At 34.1% G+C, this 13,162-nt stretch overlaps 1 protein-coding gene across 6 annotated transcripts in view; it reads left to right on the top strand.

Moving 5' to 3' along the window:
* Positions 1 to 13,162, top strand: part of ATRX (P-loop containing nucleoside triphosphate hydrolases superfamily protein) — a 273,756-nt gene that overhangs the window by 66,938 nt on the left and 193,656 nt on the right. For all 6 annotated transcript variants that reach the window (XM_089821112.1, XM_089821115.1, XM_089821114.1 and 3 more), the window contains 3 exons: positions 10,706 to 10,896; positions 10,972 to 11,224; positions 11,523 to 11,636. In XM_089821112.1, coding sequence (XP_089677238.1) covers positions 10,706 to 10,896; positions 10,972 to 11,224; positions 11,523 to 11,636 — 558 coding nt within the window. The remainder of the gene's footprint in view (positions 1 to 10,705; positions 10,897 to 10,971; positions 11,225 to 11,522; positions 11,637 to 13,162) is intronic.

Below are 13,162 nucleotides of genomic sequence, written 5' to 3'. Positions count from 1 at the left end.
AATATATATATATAAAATTACGAAATTAAAATCCTAAAACATGTTAGTAATGATGAAATTATTAGCTATTAACTAAGTACTACCCTTTCTAACCCTTCCTAATCCTTAGGAAGAATCCTTCTCAGGTTTACTCAACCCTTTAATGAGAATAAATCTTGGTTGGGCAACTATCATATAAAGAATGCATCCCTAAGGCCTCTGGGATCTTTGTTAATGAGCATACTCATTAACAATCACTACTTGGTAGAGATCCCAACTCTAACCAAGTCTCTAGTTTGTAACATATGCATATGATTTTCCACTACAATATATATTGTCTCTAAGAGATTCTCTAAAAATCTCTCTCTGGGTTCCAATTTGAAATCCCAACATTCAATTAGGAATGCCCTCTAGTCTTTGAGATCTCTTAAGAGAAACTCGACATTCATAATGAATGCCCTTTATCAAGATTTTTACTTGGTCTCTATAAGAATTGTGTAGTTCTCATGTCATATATGATTATCAAATTTGGTTGATAACTTTCCATATTGCATAGTTCACATTTGTCATTGAAATACTCTTTTCCATACTCTTTTTGATATTCTTCCCTCCACTTCAGTGATTGTCCTTTTCTTATGCACTTATTCATTCACTCCCCACTTTATCATCTCTTAAGAATGTGTGGGTGTCTTTTTAACAATTGGTGGCATGTTCTCTATTCTCTTATATTACATGTATGATAGGTGCCTACTTATGGTCTACAAGGTATTTGTGTCGTTATTCATGTGATCGTTAGATGGAATAACCAATTGCTTCAACTCCTTTTAGTGCCCGTGATATTTATTATCTCCAACCCTCCTAGTTGACTATTCTCGGTGCGATCGTGTATGTAAAATGATTTATCTTATTCCTGCCACGTATGTCAACAAAATATTTAGTTCACTTTTTGGATGCTAATAATGTGTGTTCGTTTGAATCGTGCTCTTTGATGCCATGTCCACAATCGGTATTTGCTTCGTTCAATTACGTTTTCCCCTTATCCCTCTATCAATTTTGTTGCTCCCTTCTTGCATCGCATTTGTCTTGCCTAGGATTCACAGATTTGATATATGTCCTCTTGAGTCTCCAACTTCTCGATATATGTTATATATTTTCTTCCACGCCAACCTTTTCATTTGGTGTATAATATCTTAGGCCTCCTTGTATTGTCTTATTTGTTTTGCCCACTTATATTCTATATTCTCCAATTAGAATTTCCATCTGCTACTATCTTGTATGTGTGTGTGTGTATATCTGGTGCTTTTCCTCTCTGACTTCCCCCCAGCTATCGTCTATGGTCATTCATCCTTTTTATATGCATGGGCCCATGCTTGCTAATGCCCTTTCATGGAGAGGGACGTGACTCTTAATTGGGTCCTTCGATTATATTAATTTGATGTTAGTTATATTAGATTGAATATTTATATTTATATATTAAAATATAATGATATTATTCAATATTATCAATTATGTTTACTCCATGTATAATTTATATATATAAAACAATTATCAATTATTTAAATATTATAAGATATCATCAATACCAATCAATTAAATATTGTCTCTTACAAATAGATTTTATATGTTTTTTATTTTGACTACTATGATAAAATTTCATTATTAGGAGGGATATCACAGTGATGTTTAGTAAATTTATCTATGCATAGTAGCATATAAGGATTTGATGTCAAATCAAAAGATTATTTTGCATTTTCCGAATTGTATTTTGCTGTCCAAGCCAAAAAAGACTCTAAGGTATTGCAGGAATTTAGGTTGATTTTGAGCGGATTTTAAAGAGGATCTCCAAGGGATTTCAAGCACATCAATTTTGGGAGAAAAATGTGTAAACATTGAAGAATTCAAAGGCCACATAAGAGGGACCTACAAGGGGCATTGCCCCTTGACCCCATTGGGGGCTGCCACCCCCAAACCATTGCTTTCAAATTTAGAAACAAAAGAAAAAATTTGATGAGGAAATTGCATCAAATTAAGTTGATGTTTGTAATGCCCCAGTTGAGAATACTTGGACACAAGGATGAAACATGCGCTAATAATTTTTTGTTTGTCTAAGATAAGTTAATCACAACAAATCAAGGTGAGAAAGTGTAACAACATGCATCAAATAATATAATAAGTAAAGGCAACATGACATGACTACATGCCCACATATGCAAGCAGAAGTCTTCTAACACCTCCAAAGATTTCTAAACCACTGACTATGCCTATGGGACATAATACACATGTCAACAAGTTTGTCATGTTAGGAGTTAATAACATTGTTTATTCAAGAGTTACCATGCTAACCATATCCATTAGTGTGTTCATTTTAAACTGAAAATATAATTCCAACCATGGTTAACCATACAAGTTCATTTACCAATTTAGCTACCTATCCAAACATGAGTAATGCATATAATTACTACTACAGTGATAGAAATCCAATCTATTTTGAATGGGAAGGATACGTCTTTGAAAAGAGCATTTGAACGACATATTTGAACTTTTCGAACAAGGAAGTGCTCACTTTTAAGAAACAACAATTCACCATAGATTGTCGCACAAGCCAAAATTGGCCCTAGTACGATAAAATACTGGGTCTTGCACGATTGTGTATTGAGAGTCTAAGAGAAATTACTTGCTCATATGATAGAATCCTAGTACCATACGACAAAATGCCTCTTGTAACATAGAATACTTCTGTCATTCCTTAAACTGCTGGACAACCACTTAGTTAAGAAATTGAAAGCCTAGAAAAGAATCTAAATCAACACTAGGGAGTACTGGAAAAATGTATATTGAGGAGATAGGAACTTGATTGCATCGTAAATATAAATGCAACCGAAATCTATGAATTTAAATCATCACAATGAGATTAAGCCACATTAAGTACATGCATATACAACATCATGAACATTTAAATCATCGAGAATAACAATGTAGTGTCCTTATTTTTTGTGAGTCTTTGCAGTTGGTCAAGTCAATTCATCATTGCGACCCTTGTGAGCTGACTGTGAGATTGAGGGTCTCAATTGTGGATTTGCTATTTTTAGTAAGTCTATTTTAGGCAGTTGCCATATTTGGGAGTGCAATTGGTGGCGTTGGCAGTTGGTCATCATCTGCATTGGATGCGGCTATTTAATGGATGGGGTCATATTTATTAATTAATTATTATGACTTCTTTATTATAGGACACTTATGATATTTAATGTTATAAAATGGAGTTGTGTAGATGAAGCTTCTTAAGTGAAAGTTGTGATGAAGAAGCTAAGTGCCAAATTATGTTGTAAATATGAGCCCATTTGGTGAGAAAAGAATCTAATTGTATATTTGGTTTTTGTTGTTTTTGTGAGTGGTTCTGAGTTTGGTGATTTCAATTCCCTTGCCAAGGTATAAAAGTTTGATTGTGAGTTGTGCATTTAGATCCATAACTGGAGTATTGAGGATTCGATTCTGAAATTTGTTGAAGGCTGAAATTGTGTCTTCCTTCTGTATCAACTGTTGCCGAGGAGATTTTAATTTGCTAAGAGTGATTTCGCAATTTAATTTGCGAATCGAGGAGGTATCAGTCAACATTTAGGCGCTTGAGATAACTTTGACTTGGACGTTGGTTTTCTCTACAAATTGGTGAGTGATTTCTTACTCACCATTACTGTTCCTGACTATGACTTGGTGGGCGATGTTGTGTGAGAAGTATTGGTGTGCCGAGGTTTTAATATCAGAATTCTGGAAATCTACAATTCAGTTGTTCAACTCTGCAACCATTGGTAGAATTGCATCCATTCTAGGTCATTACAAATTGTTGATTTGGTTGCTTGTAAAACTGCTTTGGAGTGTTGTTAGATATATTGTAAATTCAATGAATATAATAATTACAATTTGTTCCAAAATTTGTCAAAGCATTGTATCTCAATTTATTATATCTACATATATTGGTTGAGGAAAAAACAAAAACCAAAAATACAAAAAACACAAAAGATACAAAATTCCAAAAATATAAAAAACAAGATCATTTCTCCAATCATTCAACTTAGCCAATTAGAGCCAGCCAGGCACTTACAAGCAAAGAGAAGTGAGCAAGCAAGCAAGCTCTAATCCTGAAGATAGAGAGAGATAGTGATATAGGTTAGCAATGCCTCCAAACCATGTGGAACTTGCAGGCCTACCCCGCCATGCTCAAGAACATAGTAACCCAACCATAGTTAGAAAGGAGAGATACACAAGAGGCCCACCCCATTGTGCTCAAGGTGATAGTAACCCGATCACAGTCACAAAGGATACATACACACAAGAGTCTTCACACACACCAACCAATGCAAGACTCAAATACACAAATTCTCATGAAGCTCACAATACAATATTCTAGGTCACTACTCTGAACGCACTATAGACTTCTATGTAGGGACTCTAGTGGAGTGTCATTACTTAGCTTGTAGTAGCCTAAGTAGCATTGAGTTGTCATTCCAATGCGCTCGGAAGGCTAGGCTAGAAATGTATCTTTGTTCCCCCTTGGAAGGCTAGATACCATCCAGGTGGGAAAATCTCTTATCTTACGTTAAGTTTTACTACCCCATATGTTAATTTGGTCATTACTAATTAAAGCCTCTTCACATTGCCTTGACAACCACTTCCGGGCTGGGATATTGTGAGAAGCCTTTCCATACGTCTACCCTACATACCTTTCTCGTTATTCGAGTGGCACAAGGCAATGCAATTTCTTAAAACTAATTCCAATGCTCAAGGAACTCAAGTCTCGCAATATTGGCACTCACGTGCTCGTAGGTGGGCACATCCATCACCCCACTTCTAAATGCAACACAAAACCATGCAAGAGACTAGATTTTGGAACAATGCAACCATAAATGAAAAAATACAAGAATACATTCAACCAGACACTTTGCTCGGAGTACAGATTTGCCTACTAATCTGAAAATCACATAGTAAAACCATAGGATAATTAGGATCATGGAGGACCATTCATCTCTAATATTCAAAATTTGACAACAAAATACCATCTCAAGTTTGTGCGACACATAGAATGAGGCAAAACAAAATCACCATAAATTCAATCACCACGAAATTCAATGAAATTGAAACCCCTTTTGCAAATATGCACAAACTCCCAAAAATGAAATAAAAATCATGTTTCAGGCACACACAAAATCCAACAACACAATAAGAGGAAAACTTCATTTTCCACACATGAAAATAAAAAAATACTCATACCCGTTCAACCATGTCATAGAAACACATGAAATTGTAAGGGAACACTAGCTCTTAACACACGATCCTAATAGAAGCAAAATAAATCAAAAAGTTAGAGTAAATAACAAAATCATGAGAGCCTTATGTCAAGCCAAAATGTTCAAATTGAAATGAAGAGAAGAAATAAAGAGAAGCATCAAAAGGGATGAAAATCATGAGAAAGGTGAGGAATCTCTTTTTGAATCCAACAAGCCACTAGTGAAAACTCAGTGAGCCAATCTCATTGATTTTCGCCAGTCTCACCCAACAAACAACAATCTAAAAAAACTCCAAAAGGGTTTTGAGAGAAAAAATCTCAATTTCTCCAAAACTAAAATAAGAAGTGATTTTGAAATTTCACTTTTTGCCTCATATATGTACTTTTACAAAAGTGACTTATAAATTAGATTATTAACTTAATATTTTGTTGGCCCCATTCTGAAATTAAATAAATCAATCCGAGGTATATGGAACCCTACTGTGGCAAATTAGCTAGTAAAGTATATTAAATAATTATAAACTCCAAATTACAATTAAACCAAAACCTTTTGTGACACTTGCGAATCTCTAAATGCATAGTCACACTCATGTGTCTAATCTTATAATACATCATGATGTTTGGATTTACCAAAATGTATCGAAGGGATAATAATATAACAATAATACGGGTACACCGTCCATAGAGGGATGTCTATCTCCAGGCGCCACTGTCGGGGATATGGATATACACTCAATTCTTGGAACTCAAGGTGAATGTACATGGTATTTGTTCAATAAACAAGAAAACATCAAGTATAGATGCTCAACATATAAAGAGTTGAAGCACTTAAACATTGATATTTACGGGTGAAGGAGAACAAGACACTGTATAGATATGATGCATAATCTGGGTCTGAATACATAATAAACGAGGCTTCATCATAAAGCATCACATCACATCACATCACTAGCATCATCATGTAGATATGATCAAATTGAATAGCAACTTAATCTAACATGTAATTGCTATGATACTTGTAATCAAAATAATGCTTATTCATTGTAGCATGCCATCTTGCATATAATAAAGGAATAACCATCATAGTATCTCTTGGGTCAAAATAACCATTAGAGCAAAATGCAAACACATAAGGCACTACCATGTTTATACCCACTTCATTGAATTTCCATTGTCCTCAATGTTCCCTTGTTCCCTTGTCCTCGACAGGTGGTTGAACATTGGTTTATCTCCTTTTTGTTGCATCTAGGTTTGTAGAAACTCAAGAATGACATTTCCTAAATACTGGAAATTTCTTTAGGTCCAACAAACAAGATTTAACACCATTTATTTTAGGATGGTACTTGAACCACAAGTAGTCATGCCCAACGAGGTGCACGACCACACTGGACTCTTAGGACTGTACCCTCTACCTTCCCCTAGTTTTTACTAGAGCTAGGAAGAGGAAGAGGAAGATGTAAATTGTTTTTATGTTGTATATACTTATATCTTTACAAAGACAATTTGCTATTTTAATTTTGCTTCACCTTAATAAGATACCAACCATCATCATTCCACAAGGATGCCATTTTTACCCAATTTGCATTTAAATGTATCTTGGCTCAGCTTGTTTATTTTGTTTACTCATTAGATGCATCTGCTCATTGAATTTTGACAAATACAAATATTTTATTTAAATTTTAGCAATTTTTGAAGTTGACGAGTCATCACCAATTTTTTTCACTAGAGCTGGGAAGAGGAAGAGGAAGATGTAAATTGTTTTTATGTTGTATATACTTATATGTTTACAAAGACAATTTGCTATTTTAATTTTGCTTCACCTTAATAAGATGCCAACCATCATCATTCCACAAGGATGCCATTTTTACCCAATTTGCATTTAAATATATCTTAGCTCAGCTTGTTTATTTTGTTTACTCATTTACTGACTCATTTGATGCATTTGCTCATTGAATTTTGACAAATAAAAATATTTTATTTAAATTTTAGCAATTGTTGAAGTTGACGAGTCATCACCAATTTTTGCTGTTTGTTTTTTTAGCCCTTGACAAGATGTTGCTGAGTAATCACTGATTTTTTCTCATTTTTTTGGCACTTGGTGAGAAGTTACCGAGTATCATTTTTTTGATGAGGATCATAACAATCAAACATAAAGAGTCAAGACATATGGGGAAAAGATCCTTTAGTATGCCCAAAACTTTACCTGAAAAGGTTTAACTTCATTTTGATAGCCTTGCTGACTATGATGATTGTGCTTTGGTGTTTACTTATTTGATAAATCATTCTAGGAATATGATTTGTCTATCACTAATGAGCATGCGGCTTTTGCATTTACATCATAAAAGTAAAAATACTTGTTTTCGACAAAGAATTGAATGTAAAGCTTATCTTTGTTTGTGGTACGTCCAACAACTTGGGAAGAGGTGAAACATTGTCAGGGGCTTAACCACCCAACCTTGGACCTTAACTTATTCCCCACACAATCTCCAACAAGAAAGGCCCTCTCTACTTGGAATTGGACTTGGAACATTTGTCATCTACTGAGCATCTTGGTATCTAACCATACAACTTGACTTGACAGCAAGAGTTACAATAATAGGATCATGCATGAGCTATTAAATGTTTAATTAATTTATTATTCATATCTGATTCCTCTTCTGTTTCCTTCCAGATTCATTCCACCTCCTCACCATTCATGGCTACACAACTGGTGAGTCCAAGGTGTTTTAGAATATTATGAGCAATCTACTCTTTTCACCTCTTCACCAATCATGGCTACACAACTTGCGAATCCCAAGTGTTTCTTAGAAAATTAGCAAGCTGCTCTTTGCATAGTTTCTAAAAAAGATTCATCAATTTGAATATCTTATCATGAACTGTGACAAAATAAATTATGTTCTTGAGATCAATAACATTCATCCAGCTTAGCCAATAGTGGCATGTTGTGATGGTTAATTTGTTGCGTTGTTATTCTTGCCATCAAGGTTCAAATCTCATGGGGATGAGGTCCCCCGTTTGTGGCCTCACTGGTTCATAGCTCCAGGTCAAAGCGTTTACCCCTCTTTTAAAAAAAAAAAAAAAAAATAACATTCATCCAGATTTAATTGTACTTATAAACTCTTCCTTAAGAGATAATATTCAATTCTTTTTATGATGATTCTGGAACTATGAGAGTTAAGAAGGAAATCATTATCAATGACATGGATTTATTCAGTGATCATGGATAAAGAGGAAGTTTCATAGCCTAGCCGACTACTATAGAAAGGGAAATAAAGTATTGGTAAATTAGAATCTAAAAAGATAACTCATGACCTGATAGGAATTCGAAGTTGCCTATGAACTTGCTAATTGATTGGAATCAATTTTCCTCCAGTTGCTTGAAGACGTCACCACAATGAATAGGAACTTTTATCCTTAGCAAGTATACTTGTATGACCGGTTGCTTGATCAAAAGCTTTACAAACAATATTAAGGGATTTGTCACAAATAAAATTATGAATTCGGTGTGTTGAAGGCGGAAGTATCTATTGGCAAGGATGTAAATTGCTGCAGACAGGAAGTCGAGTATATGGAAAGACTTAATCGATAGCTCCCTCTCTTCAAAATTAGAATAACACTTGGGTTCTCACAATAGAGCCAAGAATTGGTGATACAAATGGAAGAACTATTCATCATGGAGTACTAAATGTCAAACGCCTCGTAAAGATATAAAACTTGGGTGCCTGAAACATATAAATCGGGTGCCATGAAATAATAGAAGTTGGATATGAGAATTCTTGCATCTTAGTCTCCCCTTGACTCAAGATATAAAAAGGTCTTAAAAAAACTCTTTGGCTTCCGAAACAATAAAGAGTATTTGTCAAATGGAAAATGCTAAGTGTACAATCGGTTTCAAAAAGAAAATAATAAAAAGGATGGAAGAAGAGTTGGAAAGTTATAATTTAATTATTATTATAATTCGAATGTTATTATATCTTGAATATTATTATTATAATATATACTTCATACATTCATGTAAGTATATCAACGAGGTGACATCATTATATTAAGTTATTATAATATAATGGTGCCATTTCATTTTTATATTTATATGCATGTATATAAATATTTATTATAATAATATGATGAAAGATCAATTAAAATCCTTTGAGGTATGATTTTATTTTAACTCAATTATTTTATGTTTCTCAAATTATTTATTTAAATAGCTCATGTGGGTCCCACAGATGTATCCTGTTTCAAGTCGCTAGGTCCTCAACCTATCTGCCCCAGTGATGGTGATGCTCCTGTGCCTAATTTCTTTCTGACAATACTTCCACCCCTTCGACGTGTTTCTTACTATCATAACAAGTTATAAATAATCATGACGGCTAGTTGCCTTTTCAATTCCATGAATTCGTGATGAATAATCTATAACGACTAACCATCTTATCATTTCACAGTATTATAACCAATTTAATTGTCAATTGACTTCATGTGAACCTCAATGGCTATATTGTAAATTAGGTCAAAAATTGGGATGTAACAAATAAACAATTTCATTGCATCATTTACTTGGGGAATCTTGATGGGGAATGTAGTCCCTCCTACTTCCCTTGCTTTTTTTGATTATTGAGTTTTATTTGACTTTAAGGCTATTTTATAAATACAAACCAAGTATAACTAATCAATTTAACAAAATTTCTTGAAAAAGAATTGCTACTAACATCCTTAGATGTTTCACATAACTTTTGAAACACTAGACTCACCGTATTACTTGAGAGGATGCTTAAAAAGGGGATTGATTGTTCACATCACTTTTCTAATGAATGTTGATTGTCTTCAATTCTGTGTATTAAAAATCATCACAGGATTTCTCACCGACCCTGATTCTAATTGCGATTCTCAACTATTTTCTGTTTTCTTTTAATTGCACTAACTTGCATGCCACCAACTCACCTTTGCACAGGACTTAAATGCTTCAAGAAGCAGTTCAAATCTTCACCATCCTTGTCAGCTATATGGGTCACTTGAGAGTTTTATCATACTCTTTCTTATAATGAATGGTGGTCAATTGTCTGGCTTGTTTTCTTTCTATTACATTGTTATTTTCTCTTGTTTAACTGTTTTGTTGTTCTAGAACAATATTTTTCTGATGTAACCATCTTGTAAAGACATACTCAGTTTATAATGCCATATACTAGCGTTTATGCACTCATCTTCTTTGATCTTGTTAATTCTTTAGGGTACCATTGTAAGTTTTCTCAGTTATTCCAAAGCATTCATTGATGTTACTTTTATACTATTTGTGTGTTTGTGATGTCTATTGAATTCTAGCTGTCCTTGGATATAGTTGTGCGGTTTCTTGTTATTGACATTCATGTAGGCTAATGCATCCAAGAGTTTGATGTCTTCTCTTTACTATGCAATGAAATTTGATATTAATGATTTAATAATTTTTTTTCATAGGAACAACTTGATTATGGTGGTATTGAATTGCCTACATTATACAAGTGGATAGAAAAACAGGCTCCTGAAGGTTGCAGTACAGAAGCTTGGAAAAAGCGTACTCATTGGGCTGGTTTTCAACCCACAACAGAAGTAACAGATTTTATCAATAAAGCTGAATGCGACTTACAAACCTGTCGGCCAGTAAGAAGGTAAACCATGTTTTTCTGATTGGTTTTTCATTTCTTTGAGATTATTTGTTTCACATGTGAAAGTACACTGGACAGGCACCATGGAAAGCTGTTGGAGGAAGGAGCAGGCGGTTTTCTTCTCAAGAAACTTGCCATAGCAGAAGATAATGCAGATAGAGTAGAAAATATGGGAGATAAAGATTGGGGAAAAGTTGATGATTTTATTGGAACGGAAGGTGATAAGCAGAAAAGCAGTAATTTTGGGTCCAAACAGTGGGCTGTGGTTTATTTAGCTTCTACCCCTCAACAAGCATCAACTATGGGGTTGAACCTTCCCGGTGTAGACGAGGTACCAAAAAGAAAGACTTAACTGAATTGCATTATATACATGGTTCCTTTGGTCAAATGTAACTTTTGTAAGAATTCTTTAGTTTAATGCAAGGTGCCAAAGTGGGGAGGCTTACAAATAATATTGTGTCGGAGTCTAGAATTTGGAGGATTTCTTAATTTTACAATGAAAGTTAGGTTCTCTTTATGAATTAATATTTGTTGGAAATAAATGCACATGCAAGTTATGTACAAAACATTTCTTTGATTTGTTGGCTATTCGTCTGAATAATGTGTAAATGCTCTTTTTAATCTGTTAGGTGGAAGAAATTGATGACATTGAGAACTGCTCAAAGAATCCGATTTATGCAGCTGCAGTGGCAAATGAAAAGGAGTGTGGTCTAACTGAAGAGCAGAAGAGTAAATTTAGAAAGGTATCATGGGAAACAATCAAGATATGTGAATACATTTTTATTTTAAATTCTTTTGAGGCACATGGGGAATAGCTACTTTTTGTAACATTCATTCTATGTTGCATTCTGAACGTCCTTTTTCCTTTATAGAGAACAATGGGGCTTATGCTTTCTTTGACTCTACACTTTCTTTCTTTGTAACTTTAGTAAAACCATTTTTTGATAAAATCCTTATTGAATTCAAAACAACATAATTAAATTTTATTACCAAGCAGCAGCAACTCTAGCATCATGTGAATTTTCACACAAGTATGTTGTGAAGAGCAGTGACATGACGAGCATAGTTCAAACAAGTAGAGGATTCATGATGACTATCTCTTAAGTGTTTAGAATAAGAAATGAGAGTCTTGTACCTGAAAGAAGATTAAACATTGCTATTAGAAAGAATATTGCATTTTTAAAAATTTTGATTTGTGGAGGTGTGTTTTGTGTGTAAATAAGGTGTCCCTCGGATACCCAAGTTTAGTTGGTTCATAATTGCCTTTAGGTACCCTTTAAATTACCTTAATAACCAAGAGAATCTACTCAGTAAATATATTGAACTATATATACACAAAGAAACATGCTTTTTTATCCTTTTAGATTACCATTGTCATTCAGATCACCTGCTTAGTGAGTATATTGGACTATATATACAGAAAAACATATCCTTTTTTTCTTTTTTATTAAAAGCTTATGCTTGACGAGATGAGTGGTGCATCTATGGTTCAAGCTGATCCATATTTGGCTCAGAGAGTTGAATCTGATTCAGACAGACTCAGATGTCCGAAGACCATTATTTTAGAGAATTCTTAATCATTTCCTTTTGTTCCTAAGCCTACAAAACTCTATTAATGGGTACTAGCAGTTGCAGCACTGTATAGGCATATAAGTTATAATACCATTATATCAGATGCTCTTTGTATCCAATTCCTGCAGATTACAATAGTCTTGTATTTATGCAACAATCATATAGAATATTTGTTAATCAGAAATAGTGAACAATCAATGTATGCATAAGTATGTTCTTAGTCCCCTCTACTCATTTGTTATCTGTACTTGTTGCATTGAGAAGTGCATGTATCGTTTATAAGCTAATTCACATTAATGTTAGTGCATCCACTTGGTCTGGGAACCCTACCCTGTATCAGAAAATTGTAGCATTGCAGGAGATAGATGAAAATGATAAAGTCAAGATTGTGAAGGTGATAAGAAGCATGCTGCAGATTTGTGAATGAAATTTGACATGTCATAAATCATAATGCATGTGCTTTGGCCTTACACTGTTTTATTACTATTCTGGTGGCTACTTCAAGCACATCTATCCAGAGAAACAATTTGTACACAATGGCAAAATCAGCCAACTTAAGAATAATATATGTTCTTTGGCTTTATACTCCTTTATTACTATTCTGGTGGCTACTTCAAGCACATCTATCCAGAGAAACAGTTTGTACACAATGGCAAAATCAGCCAACTTAAGACTATAGGCAAGATAAAGGGTTTAT

The sequence above is a fragment of the Cupressus sempervirens genome, chromosome 3 (assembly GCF_028749045.1).
Source record: "Cupressus sempervirens isolate cs-2001-9-10 chromosome 3, ASM2874904v1, whole genome shotgun sequence".
Lineage (NCBI taxonomy): Eukaryota > Viridiplantae > Streptophyta > Pinopsida > Cupressales > Cupressaceae > Cupressus > Cupressus sempervirens.
Note: the sequence above shows the minus strand (reverse complement) of the source record. Positions and strands in the feature narration are given on the sequence as shown.